Raw genomic sequence first — 19,404 nt, forward strand, 5'->3', positions numbered from 1 at the left:
AGGCCAAAACAGAATGTCTCCTGCAAACTCCGGATGTGAGAGGCCTCTGGAGATTGAATGCAATGAATGGTCAGCTCAAAAGTTCTGCAAGAGGTTTTACTGTTAGATGTTGTGTTTGCCAGCATGAGTTTTAATAGCCTCAGGTAGTCTCAGAATGTTGTGTCACTCCTCCCCCCTCCAACATGCAAACACATCTGTCCATCCCTGTTCTGTATCTCGAGTCTCTTGGGGTGTTGCCATGGCGATAGAATATGGGTAGCAAAGTCCAGAAGAGCTCATGGAATCTTTGCACTAAAACTCAGCAGTCTGGAATTAAATGCCACTGAAGAACGATTCTCATTTGGTCCTGCCTGGATTGAAATTGTGGGGATGGGAACAGAAGCTTGCATGCACCAGGGCTGATATTCCCTGTAGATTATCCCTGGGATTTTTTTCAAAGCTACCTTCCCCTTCCCGACCCTCAAGTGTTTGTCTCATAGGGCCAGACGATGGTAAATCAGAGTTTTGTTTTCTTACATCCATCCTGCCGTTCATTATGCGAAAAAGCAGACTTCCTCTGGCATCCATTTTGTGAAAATACCTGCAAGGCGATTCCAAAATCCCATACTGACCCAAAGATGTTGCCTTCATCCTCTTTGGCCTATGAAAAATAATGAGATCATTTGAAAGCTAAAGTAAACTTTTCATGTTTATTTTCTCTATTTCCCACCCCCCCTCTTGGCTTAGTTTGCAGCATAATGCCTGCAACTCTGGAACATTACTTGGGGTCTTCTGTTATTTGTGTAGCTCAGGACAGGAGCTGGCCCTTTGAAGAAACAAGGAAACAAACAAACGAACAAAAAGCCCAGATTTCTTTTTACAATATACAATTTGGCTGGGCTGTGTAAACCCTTCAGAAGAGGTGCTTTAAAAGCACAGCTGGGGAGAAAAAAAATAACACCTCATAGATAAAGACCCATGCACATTCAAGTATACAAGACTTTAGCTTGATGGATGCTTAAAGATTCATTGGCCAGAGAAATGTTTGTAACAGGTGTGGATGTGCACGTGTGTGATAGAAAATGGGGTGGTGGTGGAGGAGGGATATTATATATCTATTGCAAGAAACAAAGCAGCCATTTAATTCAAAGGTGAATAAACAGAAATTAGTCTAGTGCTCCTTGGCCATTTCCCTTGCCAATCCATTCTAGGGAGCAACAGCGACTGATAATAGGATCTAATCAATGCCTGGATTTTCCTGATAAGTTATTTTTTTAAGGCATTGTAAATCTGTGTTTGGGCTGAACTATTTCAGAAGTACAGAAGCATAAAAATTACCATAAGAGGCAAAAAGTTAAACTAGAATTTTTCGCCCCATGGCACCTGGTTTTTTTTTTTTTAAGTACAGTAGAGGATTTTTTTTTAGTTATAGTAAATTGTGTGAACTTCCATTTTCCATGAAAAGGAATATAGTCCAGAATTGAGATTCCACTTTAAAGAGAATAATGGTTGTGGTTTGTTGTAGAATACGTTAATATTTGTAAATGTTTAAGATGATTAAATCCTTAGAGTATCAACTGTATAAGGAATTGCTACTTCCAAACATACAATCTATTATCATAAAAATCAAGACTTATGAAAGCATAACAGGAAATGCAGCTGATTAGATCTGTACTGTAATCAGCTGAAACTCTTGTTATACTTGCATATATCTTCATTTTTTTTCTCTAATTCCACCCATGGTTTTTCTGACTTGATTATAGCATCAATAATTTTAAAAACTAGCAGAAAAGAAAGAGAGGCACACTTTAGCATCCAAAACCACTTGATTTCATATAAAATGGTAATTGGGAGTCAGCATTCTATTCTTGAGTCTCATTTCATACTGAGATGGTTGACATATAAATTTAATTAGTAAATAAATTGTAGATTTAAATGAAAAAGTTGTTGGATTGCAACACCCAGCATTGTGAGCCATCCAATTGTGGCTCCTGAGAATTGCAGTTTAGCAACACCTACTGTGGAAGAACCAAAGTTGCCTCCACTCGGATTGTAAATATTATTTGTATGCTACTATTTATGTATTTGCTTTTGTTGTATTTGGTAAATAACTCAGAAGACATGATCTCTGATCCAAGCATTTTATTGCTGGTTTTCATGCTGAAATACATGTCTACATAAAAGAAATGAATGGCTGAAATGAATTTCTATTGTCTTGAAAGATAATAGTTGGTCATTAACTAGAGGAAAATATTCTTTTAAAAATAAACATCTCGTGGGTTGTCATCCTTCCTTCCGTTGCTCAGTAATGATTGTTCTTGTCCAAATTGGGCTCAATCAGTCTAACATAGATTGTGCTGCAGTGATAGAGGTTGTAATCTTGTGATCTGAAGCAGGCCCTGCTTTGCAATTTTTGTGGCTATGGCAGCTTTCTTTTCAAAGCATTGTACTTGTACACGTCAACTTAGGAAGCCGTGGCTCTGTCTGCCAACTGAAAAAAAAAAAAATCCACCCGATGATCTCTTATAGACAGTGTCCTTTTATAGAAGGCCATCTCAGGATGTTATTTCAGTTGTCATTCTCTGAAAATGATAGATCGACAGTGGGATAACCTGCTCTGCTAACTGACAGCAAAGTCCATTGAATGTGGGGATGGAAGTCCAGGTCAGGGCACTTGATGCCCAGTTCTCTCCGGCAAGATCTTGGTGCCTTCCACATGGTGCCTTTCACTGCCAGGGGTGTGCAATCCACAGCCAATAGGCCACATGTAGCCTTAGACATTTCTCCCCCTATATTCCCTCAAGCCCCCTCCTCCCAATTTAATAAAGACAAGTTTGGTCCCACCTATTGGTCTCCACTTGTCATCTTCTAGAGAGAAAGCTTCAGCAGTAAACAAAATATAGCATCGGGAGGGAAATATATATATTTCAGTTGTCTCTACTAATGAAGAAAAAAACCGCTGCTTGGGAACATGTTATTTTGGGAGCACAATTTAATGATAAAATGTATATCTTCGCCCCATGGGTGCCACGTTGCTTAGAAGCTGGCCAGGAAGATGTACTGTTCCTAAATCAACTTATCACCATCAGGGGAAAATTTTTTGGTATTATTTAAAGGGAGAAAAACAAACACCATGTAGAACATTATCTGATAATCTGGAGAGTTGAAGAGCAGCCAAGCAGCCTTTATAGAACGTTAAAGTTTAACCATTTGCAGCATAAGACAGAATATTTACCTTTAAACAAGCCTGCACCCAAAACAAAAGAATATGTGTTTCGGCATAAATTTGTCCAGTTGGGTTGCATATATTTTACCTACCTGTGTTGTTCAGGAGCTCGAAGTGTAAAGTCAGGGGTGGGATTCAAAAATCCCAACAGCCGGTTCTCTGCCCGGTTGCTGGGTGGGCGTGGCCATGGTGGGTGTGGCCTACCAGAACTTCTGGGAGGGCCATTTTTCGGCTTTCCCAGAGTCCGGAGGCTTCCCTTGGGTCTCAGGGAGGGCGAAAACGGCCTTCCCTGGCCTCTGGAGGCCCTCCGGAAGCCAAAAACAGGCCCGTTTCTGGACTTCTGGAACTTCCGGGAGGGCTGTTTTTTGCCCCCCCAGAGCCTCCACATGGACCCTGCACTTACCTGCATCCAAAACAAGCTGCATAGAGACTCCTGGGAGGGGAGGGGCAGAATGGGTGGGGACCAGCCTGTCGGTTCAACTACCGGATCGGCAAACCGGATGTATATTTAACATCCAGTTCGCTCCAACCAGCCTGAACCGGTTGAATCCCACCCCTGTGTAAAGGTCTTCCCATTTCCCCCCCTTACAACAGAAATAGCAACCAACGAGATAGGTTGGACTAAGACAATATGACTGGCTCAAAATCATCCCAGTAAGCTTCCATAGATGAGGACAGGCTTAAACTGGGTCTCCCCAGTGCCAGTCCAGTGCCTTAACTCCTGATGTTGCTCTTCTTAAAACTGATGGATATATTTGAATACCCTTATCTGTGATGCAGTATTGTAGATTGGATACCGAGGGGGGAGGGTATACATTCCACAGGAATAAGAGGCAGATCAACCCAAATGTTTTTTTGTGTGAGAGAAAGAGGTTGGAGACACCCCCTTCTTAATGTCCCAAGGGTACTTTTTCAAGAGGCAACTGGACTTTCTTGTTTTTCTTTAAAGATGTTTCGCTTCTCATCCAAGAAGCTACTTCAGCTTTGGATGGTGGGGATTGGAAGGATTTTTATTCTTTGCAGACAGCTGGTCATTTGCATTCTTTTAGAGAGTTGTTGAGGCCCCTTGGAGGTTTGTCTGTGTCCTCAGGATCACCTGAGTAGTGCAAATGGATGTGGAGCCTTCTTGGAACTGCTGAAAGGATCGTGTTGTAGAGCTGTGCTTTTTGCAGTATGGTTTCTGCCGTGTGTTCCTTCACTATTGAACACAGATGCAGGCTGTTGGGGATGAGTCTGTGTTGTCTGCATCTCAAACTGAAGTGCAAATGATTCCCGTGGTCTGAAATTTTTCTGGAAATCTGTTCATACTCCTCCATCATTCAAAGGGCGTTCATCCCCATTCATCCCAAAGTGCATAGCTAAATGTCCTTTGGGACAACCATGGCCTGTATGACCAAGAATCTCCATAGACACCAGGATATATGGTAGACACCAGAATATATGGTAGATGCAGATAGGAAACTGCTTCATTTTTGGAAAGATTCTGTCTGTAGGCGTGGAAAAATAAAGAACTCCGCTTGGAAGAATCACCACATGTCTTCCTTGGGTTTGGGGCCTGACATTATCAGTGTTTACAGATGACAGGGTGATTAGGTATTCCTCAGGGCGGTAATCTCAACACCATGTGAAAGACACCTGTTTGGAAAGGTGTCTTAATAGATGATGACATTTTTTCTTGTTTCCCGTTATCGGGCACACAACCCCTGCTGCTTTTACATCTAGTGATTTAATTCCTTTGGCATTTGAAACTCAGTAGATGTTGAATAATTTGGTGACACGAGCGCTGTCTTTGTGTTGTTATTTAATGGTAATTGAATTTTCAAAGACAGCACATTATACCACGCATATTAAAAGTAGGTTTGCACAATATAACCTTCCTATCAAACTTAATGCCATCCTGCCTAAAACCCCTGGATTTTATCTACATAGTACTCACAAGCAAATAACAGTAAAATTGAACAGAATCCTATAGAGAGAGTAAAAATGGTCTGCTCTGATCTAATGGAAGTCCAGTCTAGCTTCTTATTGGAAACCCATGCTAGTCCTTCTCTGGTCTGGTTTAAGGCAGGGTTCAACTTCCTGTGTGATGCTCCTGTCTCAAATATGGAATACAGAAAAACCGAGTTGGAATGGGATCTCAGAGGTCTTCCAATCCAACCCCCTGCTTAATCATGTGGAGTGTCTTGATTTTGCTTTACCGTAGGAGATCGTGTTTAAATTAAGCTACGGTCAAATATAAGGGGAAAAAAATGCAGGTTTCTTATACTGTGATAAGGAGATGCTTGACATTGTCATGGCTGGGAGAAATTGGAATGGCAGTACTAATAGATTTTGGGCCTTTGGGATAAGAACAAGCTGGAGATGTGAGGTGACTTTAGAATAGTGCCCGTGTTTAAAAATGTCCATACAAAGCAGGGATGAGCGAGGTACATCCGGCCCCTTTTAAAAGCCTTTTAGTGCTCCACAGCAGATGGTAATTTGAATCTGAGATATATTTTACACCAAGATTATTATGCAAGCTTCAAAAGTGATTTGGAGAAGTTAATGTGACTGTTGTATCAGCACAGCCTTTCTTTGTTACACACGTGTCTTCTTTTCAGGTTCCTGCATGAGCCTGAAAAAAGATGTTCCTGCTTTAATAAGAGTCTCCTTAAACACTGCTGTGTGTCTGCTACTTAAAAAGGCACTTAAGTGATTCATAGCACAAGGGTTATTTCAGGTTCCCCGAAGAAAGGCCAGCTGCTTTCGTGAAGTCATCACATGAGGTCCAAAACATTTCTTCCCAATCGTTTTCAAGGTCTGTGCAATTCTACTTTATATCAACAAAATCCCTCCCAAGCCGAGATTTGCTCCTGGGGACTATATAAAGACACTGTTGGAAGAAATATCCTTCTGGGTTCAGTTCCAAGTGAGGAGAAAGACACTGGAAACATGGAGACGGTTTGGAAAGATGGTTTAATGGTGGACAGGATCACATGCCTTGGAGCTCCTGGGTGAAGAAAAGGGAAGAGATACTGAGAGTCCCTTGGTTTTAAACCCTCTCTGGCTTTGAACTTCCTGGGGGCACAGGAAGAGTATCCTGACTGGTTGCTATCAGAGCTCATAGCTAGCTTTTTAGGTTGTCTGTGCGCTAAGTTTGGTTGAAACTTGCTGGGTGATGCAATGAAGGGCAATTGAATGGCAATTGAATGGCCTGAAGGAGTTAGATCTTTGTTATGTAGCATAGAATGGCCCAGGCCTTAATGGCCCATTATCGAAAGTGTCTGTGGGGGATGAGTTTCTACCTCTCTGAGTTTCTACTTCTCTTTTAGGGGAGATATTCTGCCTTTTTAGTATGTCCTAAAATATTTCATTATTCTAAGAGAGGGAAGGGTTTTCACTTCCAAAAACACCTTTGCAATCTTCTTGACAACCGTATGCAAGAGACTAGCCACTGCTACTTTCTAGGGTGTTTTTTCAACTTCTCCTACAAGCCTAAGTTTTTCTGATAGATACCCTCCTCCCATCCCAATACTAACCAGATCTTAATCCAAATATTACTTAGTGTTGTTTTTTGCAGGGTACATGCTGCCACCTTCTGTGACTTCCTTTACATAGCAGTAAAAAAAAAAAAAAGCCTGAATGTTTCACCCACACTAAAATCTAGAGGGAGAAAAACATGAAAATTCCTACCGCAGACTTCAGCCCACTCAAAAAAAACCATTAAGCTCAATCTCCCAGGCTCTCAAAGTTTGTCTCCCATTGACTGGGGGCATCCTTCATCACCTTTGAGGGCCCTAGAGAGCATCCTTCATATTCGCCGACCCAACATTTTCCCACTTCCCCATTCTATCTGTTACCAGCTAAACCTCACTTCTCTGCCTGCTACTCTCCGCCTTTTTGTACTCCAGTCACAGAAGCATTTTGTTTTCTTTTTTTCTTTTTTTAAAAATTCTTTAAAAACAAAAAATAACAAAAATCTCATTTCCATTAACAGTTATTGTGTCATTGTATATACATGTTTCTTATTTTGTGACTATACATTATTTTTATCCTTATCCTTTTTTTGTTTTGTTTTCATTCTCCCTTCTACTCTAATGGTGCTGCCCTTTCTCCAGCACAGGGGTGAAATCTCTTCGAAATGAGAGATTTTTTTCAAGGACAGGGAGGTCCACGGCCTGTCATTGGCTCCCACTGTTGACACCTCATCTGCCACCAGATTGATTTAGGCAAGGAAAAATGATGGTAAAAGGAAAGGTTGGGGAAGGGTGATGATTTCTCATTAAAGTAGTTGGGGGCGTGAAAAATTCTTTGAGGACCCAGCAGTGGATTATGAAACACGCCGAGCTGTCACTGAAAATGGCAGCCCCGTCGCAAGATTGATCTTTCCTGTAACATGATGAGAATGTTTTGTCATCTTCCTGTTGGGCTTTCATTTCTCCAGCATAGAACATAGGCTTCCATAAGGAAATGTGTTTTTCAGTAGCAGTCCCTAAACTGAGTCTGCAGTAATGTTGGGCCATGCTGGCTGGGAATCCTGGGAACTGTAATACTCGTGCATCTGAAGTCTGCTGGGTAAGGAAAGCTGTAAGTTCAAAGAGAGGACTCAATGCAAAGCTTATTTTGTGTTGCTGTTAGCAGGCTGTTTTTGTCCCCAAGAAATGTGTGTGCGCTTCTCATTTTCTTCAAAGGACGCTCATGTGTTAATGATGTGGTCCTCTGGTTTGGTGGGTGGGTGGGTGGGAAATTAAGTGGTGTTTGTTGTTTTCCTGTCAGTGTCTTTCATGCATTACAATAGGACTGATTAATTGGAAGTGAAACATTACAGACGAAGCGCCTGACTGAGCTTGATGGCCTGTTATTAACTAGCAGCACACGGAGAACTGGCCAGAACTATGTGACCTAACCTATCTTTTACGTTGGCTAGGCTGTTGATATAAGCGCTCTCTCTGCAGAACAGGTAGGATCATTGTGTTACGAGAGAAATAGAACCAGTGGAACAAGTTACAGAAGTGGCATTCAAATGAGAATCAAATCCACCTTTGTTGTTCCCTTCTGAAAGAACTTCTGTGGCTTGAAAAGTTGAAATTTGGAAGAAATACATAACCAGAAGAAAGGGGGAATGAGAATTTCTCCAAATGTGTGAGTAAAGCAGACCCCAAAGATGTCCCAGGAGTAAAACAGGCCTTGCAGATGACTCCTGTCCTATTTGTAATAAGGAGTCTTGTTGACAGATAGGGTTGTCCCTTTGCAGGCCTTCTGACTTCCTTGTGTAGAAGCCATCTTCAAGGCAAGCTGCAGGCTTATTAGAATGGTTGGATAAGATAAATGGCCTCCTGTATATAAATATACAGAACTATCCATTTCAAATTGAAGAATTTTGGAAGATTCTTGAGAAGCTATCTTGTCCAATCCAACCCCTGAAGATTATTGCAGAATAGGGCTGTGCTTTGGGATTTAAAGGTGAGAAGATGACCCTGGGGAAAGATGTATTTAGTTTCAAAGAGTTATAGGGAAGAGCTAAAAGCACTTACTCACAAATGTTTTGAACTTCCTTTTGACTTTTGAGACCAAAGCACTGCACAGCACTAATACAGAACTTAAAATTCCTGCTTTGCTGTTATACAACCAGCCAGTCTCTATCTGAAGACCTCCAGGGAAAAGAGAGCATACCATCTCCAAAGACAGTCTGTTCCATTGTCAAATGGCTTTCCAAAGTTATTTTTCCCCTAGAGCTGATTTCTGCTTCCTGTCTTAATGTTCAGTTGAAATCACTCCTAATCTTTGTATAGTACAGCAGAAGACCAGCCTGTTCCATATTGTTTTATTAACAACATAAAACACAAAAATGCAAAAGAAAATAGTAGGAAAGATAGGGGAGGGAAAAGGGAAGGGAAAAGTTTAGGAAAAAGGGGAGGAAAGAAAGAAAAAGCATTCTTAGACTCCCTTTGGTGCAATAGAATAAGATAATAACATTAAACCTCAACTTTTTACTTTTACATAATACTATAAACCAGCCATTTCTGTAACAACAATCCTATCTAATCTGTAAAACCCCAAATCAAAGTTTCATTTTCCCTCCACCTCGACACAAATCCCACCACTGCCAGAGAGGCATCTTTACAGAAAACCTTGTTTTGTCTTTATTCCATACTCTTAGGATAGCATGCCTAACCAAATGGCTTTTAAACTCAACATTTGCTTTAACCTTATCATACCATAGATATCCGGGCCATCCAAATCTTAATTCATAATCCTCAGCCTGTTCCATCTTCTATGTAGTTTGTTCCTATCTTCTACAGTGTCTTCCAATGCCTGTGTGGGTCTGTCACTTCCCTTGTGGGATGAAATCCATTCGCGGTGGTGAGTGGCTGGATTGGAGTCAGAATCCTTTTTATCATTTTCACTTGATTGATCCCAGACTCCCAGCAGGGGATGGAGAAAACCCAACACTCTTCTTGGTGGAGGACATCAAGGGAGGGGAAAAGAAGGCCTGTTTGTAGGCAATGAACCCGGGGTGTATTTATTTTCTATCTATGCTGCGGGGCTCAGGATCAAAAATGCTTATTCCTTTTGTTATATTTTCTTCCTGATATTCCCTGAAGGGGCTCGGCATGGTATTCTAAACCCCTTACCCTGTGAGTAGGATAGGTTGAAAGGGACATGAGAGTGACTGGTTGATGATCACCTAATAAGTTTCATGGCTGGACAGAGAGGCGGACTTGGGTTTCTTTTGCCTTACTTCCATCTTCTAATGGTGCATAACAAGGATCTTCAAACTTGGCAAGTTTACGACTTGTTGACTTCAACTCCCAGAATTCCTGAGCTGCCATGACTGGGGGAGGAATTCTGGGAATTGAAGTCTACAAGTCTTCAAGCTGTCAAGTTTGGAGACCCCTGGTGTTTAACATATCCTCTGATGGCAGATGCTGTTACTCTGAATCCAGTGGTATATTAACTTCTTTCCCAAAATGTAGCGTTTTTCTATTGGAAACCCTCCCTCCCTCCCTTTCTTCCCTTTGAATGTGAAAAGAAGGCAAAAATGTTTCCTAAGAAAACACTGCATTCCTTTTTTTCTTTTTTAAAGTCATTTTTGATGTGGTTGTTGGTTGAAGAGGTTGCAAGTTCTAGTGTTGTAATGTCGAGGCAGTCAAGGTGTTTGATCATGATCAAATGAATCATGATGACTTTATTGGAGTCTAGTCTTGCATTTATACGCATTCTTAGTAATCCTCCAACATTGGTTAACTTTGGTTATTGCTTAACTTTCGTTACTGTTTAGCATAGTAATTAACACAATTAATTATCTCTAGTTAAAGTCTAACATATGTTTACTTCCTCTCTCTAATCCTCCTTTACATTAGTGACTTTGTTTGCCTGAGTTGTATTTGCTTTGTAAACATTCATTACCTGAGGTTTGCCATCCAGATAAGAACATTCCTGCACTTACAACTCTACATTCTAGAAAGGTGACCAGTCTTGTCCGCTTTCCTTGACATTATCCTCTTGCTGCAGTGGCAAATAGCTGGAATATGATTTCTTGCTGGTTGGCTCTTTCTTGAGGAGATGGGATGGCAATGAGAGATGCTTTATGGCAGGGGTCTCCAACCTTGGCAACTTTAAGCCTGGAGGACTTCAACTCCGTGGGAGTTGAAATCCTCCAGGCTTAAAGTTGCCAAGGTTGGAGACCTCTGCTCTGTGGCAGGTGATCCAAGGAAAAAAGTTTCACCCTGTCTGCTTATTCCCTTCCTCTTCATTTTTTTTTTCTCTTTGCAGGTTGCGGTATATGGTGAAACAGCTGGAGACAGGAGAGGTGAATATTGAGGAGCTGAAGAAGAACTTGGAATATACAGCTTCTTTGCTTGAAGCAGTTTATATTGATGAGACCAGGTGAGGATGGAAGGTTGGGAAGCCTTGTGGGTGTCTATCGGGTCCAACAGGATTTCCCTCTGCTTCCCCAAAATCAGAACGAGTGCTCCTAGATAGGCTGCCCATCTGCAAGCTGAGCACCGTCTAGGCTTAGCAATTTTTAGCAATTCTCAGCACCTTCCCAGAGAATTGTTTAAAATTCTGGAAGTTGGTCCATACACAGGGGTGGGATTCTACAGGTTCGCACCTATTCACTAGAACCGGTTGTTAACATTCCAAGCAGTTTGGAAAACCGGTTGTTAGAAGAAATTACTGGCCTAATCCTGTAAGGAAGGCAGGAAGGAAACATTCTGGTGTTGCTTACAGAAACTGCCTCTCTGTTAACCCTTGTTACATTCTTGGCAGGACCAGACTTCCTGTCTCAGGAACTTCTCTGGAGTTTTTCCCCCCTCCTTTGCTGGTACTTTGCTTGTGTGGAGTGACCATTCAAAGTTACAATGGCCCTGAAAAAAGTGATTTATGACCATGTTTCACACTTACGACTGTTGCAGCATCCCCATAGTCATGAGAAGCCAGGCGAGGAGATGTATGCCTCAATGTGAGTGATATTGAGTTGGCCACACCCAGCCAATAACATCACCACCAAGTCATGTCCACCCAGTCACATGACCACCAAGCCACACCCACCACCTAAGCCACGCCCACATAACTGGTTGTTAAAAATTTTGAATCCCACCCCTGTCCGTACACCTGAAGAGCATTCCAGCATGAGGAAAGCTGGGATAAAGTGAATTATGGGAAGGAAGTTCCTAGGACAACCACACCGTTTTGGCAGTAATTTGAAGACGGCGGTTGGTGTCATGGCTTGGCAGAAACTCTGCTGAGCTTTACCTGCACTGAAAGCATTATTGAGTGGATCTTGCTGTGAATTACAGACCATGTTGGCACTAAGAAGGGATGTGGTTCCCCCGAGTGGCAGATTGACATATGAAGAACTCACCGACCTTGGATGCACAGAATTCAGAAAATGAATCAAGTACTATACACGCTGTTATCTAAATCAGGGGTTTCCAATCCCCAGGCCGTGGACCAGTATTGGTCTGCAGTCTATTAGGAACCAATCTGCACAAGCGGCGGGCGAACAAGTGAAGCCTCATCTGCGCATGCGTGGGACCTAGGTTCCATGGGAAACTGCGCCCCACTGTCCATCCGTGAAAGAATTGTTTTCCATGAAACCAGTCCCTGGTGCCAGAAAGGTTGGGTATCGCTGACCTAAATCACAAACTCATTCTTTAGTTATCTCTTAAATTGTATGAAATACTTTATCCTAGAAGCTAAGAGAAACCCAAGTAAGAGCACATTGGAAGAAGCCTCATCTCTATCCAAGATTCAGAGAAGCGCTAATGGGATTTCCTTATTGCTGAGTTGCTCTTCATCCATTCTTCAGTTGTCAAAAAAGAAGACTCCCTGTGATATTTGTTGTCCCCATTATTGATCCCTATTCTAATTGTTTAATTAGTTGTTAGTTCCTATCAGTCATCTGACTTCCCTCCAAAGTAATGCTTGAAAATGTACACCTTTACTCGCTTTGAAGCTGCTCTAGCACTTTCAGAATAAGGGGAAACGTATTTATAAGGGGAAACGTATTAGTACTGGTGCAGCTTAAATCCTCCCTTTGGAGACCAGAATGGCCCCAACCTTGTTGGCCTTTTGTAAGGCCTTTAAAAACTGGCTGTGTTCCCGAGCCCGGGTTGTTGAATGCACCAACAGCCCCATTTCCTGGCTATATTAGTAACAGGCCAAATATCTTGCTCTTGTGTATTTTGAATTGGTTGTTTTAATCTTTCCTACTGGTGTTATGGCTTTTATTGTTTTAAAATGTTTTTCACATTTTTAATTGTAAGACTTGATCTGAATTGTGAGCTGCCCAGAGTCATTTACTAAGACGGGTAGCTATAGAAATGAACGAATGAATGAATGAATGAACAAATAAGTTTAACTTAAGGCCATCTTATTCATGGGCTAGTATAGGCAATGTTATGGAGACTTGGGTTAAATGTCTCATCATTTTATTTTTCAAAATTCTTTTTAACATTTAAAAGATGATCCATCAGTGTTGAAAACCAGACTAAGTGCCAGTGCTACTCTTGTTCTTCTTTTCTTTTTGGAGGAGGAGGGGGCAATGTAATTGCAGCTTTTGTCTCCTATTGTGACGCACGTTGCCTCTTAATTGCTTATCATCTGTCTTTCCTCTCCCCCACCACTGGCACCATTCCTGTTTCAGGAAGATTCTGGACACGGAAGATGAACTCCAAGAGATCAAATCTGATGCAGTACCTTCTGAAGTGCGAGACTGGCTGGCCTCCACTTTCACCCAGCAGACCCGGGCCAAGGGGCGCCGTTCAGAGGAGAAACCCAAGTTTCGCAGCATTGTGCATGCTGTTCAAGCTGGCATCTTTGTGGAAAGGTTTGGATCTTCTCGCCACTCCTTGGGATTAGAACAGAACAGCGTGCGAGGGATGAGGGATAAATGCTTGTGGGATTGAATAAGGAATGTTTCACATGGGATGAGAGAGGAAAGAGAATACTTGGCCCTAAGATAGCTTTTTCCAGCTGAGAACCCCATCTCTGGTTTCTTTTCCTGCAGCTTACCAGGCCCCCTATTGGCATGGTTAGGCAAGGCTGGTTATGTATAGCCTCTTTAGGAAGGCATCAGGTTGGAGCAAAAGGGGTCAAATGGACAACCCAGATCTGACTTAGTTGTGGGGAATTGTTCTGACCCAAACCCTTTTCCAATAAAACAAACACGAACCAAAGGGAACAGAAACCTTTTAATGATTCTTATGAATCCCCGGTTAAAAGGCTGCTGCAAACTAATTAACTTTGATAAGCACAAGCCTTGCCAAAACTGTGTGAAACTGCCAAGAATCACAGATAAGAAATATTTCACAACACAAGATTCCTCAAATACCAACTTAAGATACTGTAATGTCCACGAGGCTGAGTTTCAGAACGTCTTTGCTTCCTGCAAAGAATGTTCGCTTCACAGTTGGCTTTTATCTTCTTTTTTTTTAATAAAAAAATATTTAAGTTTTCACAAAACATACAAATAAAATATCTTTTTTTGAGAACAGCATGCCCCTGGGTTATCACTTCTCCATACAGACACCAACTCAATACATATTCATCTTGTACATTCTAATCCATATCTTATAACTATTTTCACATTTTTTTCAATAGTTTTTCCCTTTCTTTACTTTCTCTAGCCTTATTTTAAATTATATTAAATTATACATTCATCTGTCCTGTTTACAATTTCATATTATCTTTTCCATAAAACAAATTTTCCCCTGTAGTTACTTGAGTGGAGTGTAACACCTTCATTATCTTTTTTCAAATCTTGTTTAAAATTTAAGTTGCACCTTTACAGATATAACATTCATTTTCTAACCTCGATTTTGTAACACATACCTAAATTCAGCCGAATTCTGCTTGGTACATTCCTTTAAAAATACACACTAAATTCTTTTTTTAAAAAGTATATATGTATATATATATCTGTGTATATATGTATAACAATAGTAAATGAAGTAATTATTCTATTCAAGTACAGCTCTGCCATTAATATTAATAACAATCATTTACATTTATATTTCTTTTAACAAACATTACCTAGTAATATCAGTTGTCTTTCACTTTGATCATCTATATTTCATATTTTACTTATTACTGTCTTTAAATAAAAAACAAAACAATAGTTGTTGTTAACAGTAATCAATAGTTATTATTCTTATTCAAATTCATCTCGTCAACTGATAAAAATCTTCCATGTTTCTTTTCATTTTTTTACTTTCTTTTTAAATCATTGAGAGCCTTAATCTCCTATCCCCTTTGTTTTAATTACAAACAAATATTCCATTACACATCAATACAATTTTTTTCTCTCACTTTAATCATCTAACATATTTTCTAACTCTTTTCTATTTCTAATATAACAATGCTATCCCATGCACCCTTGCAGAATCCTCTCCTTAAGTTAGATTTTAACCATTGTCTCTGTGTCTTTTAAATAGGCTTATACCTTTAATTCTTGTACGCTTTTCCTGTACCTCTATATCTTGTTTCTGTCCTTTGTAGCTTCTTTTCCTTTCTCTTTTCACCCTCTTCTTCTCCCTCCCCTTTTTATTCCCTTTTCTATCTGATTCTCCCTTCTGTTGTCCTCCCTTCTGCTTCTTCCTGATATTATGATTGCTTTTCAAATTACTCTTTTTTTTGGTTGTTGCTTCAAAGCTTAAGTTTTTAACTCCCTTTCCCCCCTTTCCCTTTTTTACCCCGCTTAAAATTGCTTGGCCATTAAAGATGGCTTCTTCTTTGTCCCACCCTTCTGCCAACATTTCTTGTTGTTTTTCATAGTTTAAAATCTCCATTTCTAAAAATTGAAATATGAAGCCAAAAGATCCTCTTGCCTCTTGTGCTTCTTCTTTTTGTTCTTTAAGTCTCATTTTTAACTCTTCAAGGAGTCATGCCATTTTAAAGATTTTTAAACTACCCCCAATTGATTTTATTTCATTTCATTAGGATCCACCATCCAGAGTTCCAGGAATCATCCAATAATCCAAATCTGTTTCTTCCTTATTTTCTCACTTTCTATTTCCAGGGGCTTTGTTATCTTGTAATAAAATTTCAGCTACAATGTATCTTTTGCAAACCTTGTAAGAATTCCACTATCAATTCTTTTAAGTTCCAGGTGGTCTCCTCCATTTTTCCAGATTCCACCCTCTTTTTTCCTTTTTTCCTCCTCTGCTTTCTTTCTTTTTTAAAAACGTTTTTAAATTATCCAGGAATCTTTATCCTTTTGACACTTTATTTTCAGCTAAAAATAGCCTATTAATGTCAAAGTGGATTAGTATCAATTTTTTGTTCAGATCTCTTCTTCTTAACGTTTCAAGTCAATTAAAACTGTCAATATGAGAGGAAAAAAATTCTGTTTCCTTTCCCTTTCTCTTTGACCGCTTAAAATCTTTTATAGGAATAATATTAGTCTTTAAAATTCAAATTCCAGGTACCTTAAATAGATATTCTCCGTTCAAGCTGGTCAGTCAAACTTTCTCCTTTAAACTTCCTCCTGCACAATCTTGTCTGGTCGGGTTCTTCTTTGAGGTGGCCATTTCTGACCACCGCTGCAACCACCTTTGGGAAAGGGAGTAATGGCCAGCCGAGGAGGAGAGATGCGGCTGTCCTCAACCCTGCTGGTGGTCTGCCCCTTCTTCACCACCTCTGCAGAGTAGCTTAGCGCCAAATCCAACTGGCTCGGGGCTCTCCAGCGGCGAGCATGGATTGAAACCGCGCACGGTCACGAATTTTGGTCCATCGCTAAAGAAGCCTGAACTGGAAGTCCCAGTTGGCCTTTATCTTCTTGAAGGAGGGACCATTACCTTGCAGCCTTACCCCTGAGTTGTCTGTGCTGCTGTAGCTGCTCTTTCCTGCCCTGAGTGCACGTGCATTTGGCACAGGCTCCTCAGGAACCTCCTCATCGCTGCTGCCAGCCCCCACAGTCTCTGAAGGCAGCAGTCCACTCCTTAATGGTCCTGGCCCCTCATCTGAGTCCTCGCTCTTCTCAGCCATCCACACCTGCTGCCAGGTAACCACAACAGGAATCTGCACAAAGAAATGTACCTTAGTTCTAATTTGGGAAGGCGACTGGGATAATAAAAAGGAGCAAGAGGAAAGGAGGAAAGAGAAAAAAGAGATACAATAGTGATGAAAATTGAAATTGAAAATCATTACACAGGTAGTCCTTAACCATACAATAGTTTGTTTAGAGACCGTTCTAAGTTACAACAGCACCAAAAAATGTGACTTATGACCATTTTCACAGTTATGACCTTTGCAGCATCCCCATGATCATGTGTTCAAAATTCAAGTGCTTGGCAACTGGTTCATATTTATGACCTTTGCTGTATGATCCCCTTTTGCGACCTTCCGACAAGCAAAGTCAATGGGGAAACCAGGTTCACCCAACTGTCAAGTGGCTAACCTATCAACCGCAGTGGTTCACTTAACAACCATGGCAAGAAAAGTCATAGAATGGGGCAAAACTCACTTTAAAAATGTCTCAAGTGCAGAAATGTTGGCCTTGATTTGTGGTCATCGGTCGAGGATTACCTGTATTGTGAAATATAATAAATTAGAGTGAGCCTTGTGAGTCTGGGGAATCTCTGCATGGGTCTGGAACGCTACTAGGCTATTGATTCTTAGTATCTCTGAAGAAGAGGCTCCAGTTCGACACGCCTCCAATTTATTGCCTTGCCTGGAGAAAGTGGAATATTCCTTGCATGCTTGATAGGATTTGGAAGCTATTTCTAATTGCAAGTAAGCCAGGGACTCCCAGGGACTGTCTGACTGTGTCCTCTACTGCACAGGATGTTCCGTCGAACGTACACAGCTGTGGGACCCAATTATTCTCAATCGGTCATCAACTGTCTGAAGGTAACAACTCTTTACCTTTTAACAACACTATGCTACCTGTGTAAGTCTCTGTTGGATGTAATGAGGCTTACACTCTGGTAATAATCATTCCTAATGTTTGCATCAGTGGTTTCTCTTGCCTGAGAGGAGGCTACTGTCATTCACCCCACTCCAATTCTCAAGGCTACTTTTGCCCACTACTTCAAGCTATCCATTGGGTCAATATTTATGAGTCACTTTTATAGCTATTCCCTGCTATCTGCTCTATAAAAAAGATACTGGAGGCAAAGCTTTTAATTCTGACCAGTAATCAATAATCCGCACTGTTGGGGCTAATTAATCACTTGTCAAGGTATTGAGATTTAATAGCTGACCAGCTGTTGTAAGGCTGATGCAATGAGGATGAATCAGCCTGGTTATTGCTGCTTTAAGATTGAGGATGGGTCCCACAAGGTTTTACCACTTTAAGAAGCTGTCTATATATATGAGGCCATGAGTGGGCATACCTTTGTCTCCTTGTGTTCTGTCTCCATTGTGGTTCTCTGTGCAGAGTAATGAAGACTGATTGCTTGCCAGGTATTTGCCTACCATGTATATGTACGTATATAGCTGTCTTCTATATGAACCACTGTTACAAGACAAAGCCTCTATGTGTGCTGTGTTTAGCTCCTTTGTTTCACAATAGTAGTCACGCTGCAAACACTCCATCATCACTGCAGAAGGGAGATGCTTAGAGGAATTCTCTCTCTTTTTTAAAAAATATAGTTTATTAATTTTTACAATTAAAAATTCTCTTTGATACGTATCATAAACCACCTGGAGAATTTAAAAGAGGATTGTTCATGTGGTAGAATGCAGTCTGGATTCCCAGAAGGGAAGAGCTGCATTCCAGAGGATCAAAAAGGTAGATAAGAGAGTTTGGTCGGGAGAAATAGGGTCAAGACAATTCTTCCCTAGAAGTTCTTAGAAATATCTTTACTGATGCAAGGAGTTGCTATATTTCTGCCTATAGGTGAAGAACAATAAATTGGTTAGAAGTAATTCTGTGGATATCTTTTGGTTTGTGGAGTCTGACAGTATGTAAAAAAATAAGTATATTATGGGTCTATAATGTATGTGTAGGGGTGGATGAATAGATGGACAAACAGACAGACAGTCAGATAGATATTTGTTAGGAGAACGATTAATACCTAGAAATGTATTTCTTGGTTCACATTAAGTTCCATCTTATAGCCCTTTTTTGTAAAAATAAAAATAAAAAATCCTTTTCTTTTGGAGCCTTGTCCCGTTTTTCCTCTTCCTGCCCCAGATGTAAGTTCTTTGCTTAGTAGTTTCAGAAAATTTGACCCTCTTCTCCTTCTGCCTCTGTTTTCCTTCCTAGACTCTTGACCTCTGGTTTTTCGATGTCTTTGCACTGAACAGGGTGAGTGAAGACCATGCCTTGCGCACAATTGTCTTTGAACTGCTCACCCGCCACAATCTCAACAGTCGCTTCAAGGTAAGGAACGAAGAGGGTCCGAGCACATCCAGGTAATTGTTGTGTGCCTGCAGATTAAATCATCATGCCAAATTGTGAGAAGTCAGGGCGGCGTTATAATGCTGCTTTTTTAAATTAGAAGAGAGGGTGCATTTTTTGTGGGGGAGGAGGGAGGGAGGATCCTATTTTTACAGGGGTGATCAGTTGGGAGAGTCGGCAGACGAAGGGCTAAAGCCAGAATGGTCTGTGATCAGATCCAGAGTCAGAAGTGGGTGGGGTCCTTTTTCTTCTTTCCCCTCTTTTCCTCTAACCTGAGCACTTCACAGAATTGGAAGGAACCTTGGTGGAGGTCTTCTATTTCAACCCCCTGCTCAAACAAGGAACCCTTTATGCTTCAGATAAATGG

The 19,404-nt window shown here is 40.9% G+C and overlaps 1 protein-coding gene across 5 annotated transcripts in view; it reads left to right on the plus strand.

Moving 5' to 3' along the window:
* Nucleotides 1-19,404, plus strand: part of PDE1B (phosphodiesterase 1B) — a 152,505-nt gene that overhangs the window by 111,569 nt on the left and 21,532 nt on the right. For 4 of the 5 annotated variants that reach the window (XM_087925484.1, XM_087925486.1, XM_026713816.2 and 1 more), the window contains 4 exons: nt 10,961-11,074; nt 13,338-13,520; nt 17,476-17,542; nt 18,903-19,019. In XM_087925484.1, the coding sequence (XP_087781610.1) occupies nt 10,961-11,074; nt 13,338-13,520; nt 17,476-17,542; nt 18,903-19,019 (481 nt within the window). Of the gene's footprint in view, nt 1-8,307; nt 8,327-10,960; nt 11,075-13,337; nt 13,521-17,475; nt 17,543-18,902; nt 19,020-19,404 lie in introns of those variants that run through there. The other variant, XM_087925488.1, reaches the window with a different exon arrangement.

This window comes from Pseudonaja textilis, chromosome 2 (genome assembly GCF_049901715.1).
Source record: "Pseudonaja textilis isolate UNSWEBS1 chromosome 2, rPseTex1.2, whole genome shotgun sequence".
In the NCBI taxonomy this organism is placed as follows: domain Eukaryota; kingdom Metazoa; phylum Chordata; class Lepidosauria; order Squamata; family Elapidae; genus Pseudonaja; species Pseudonaja textilis.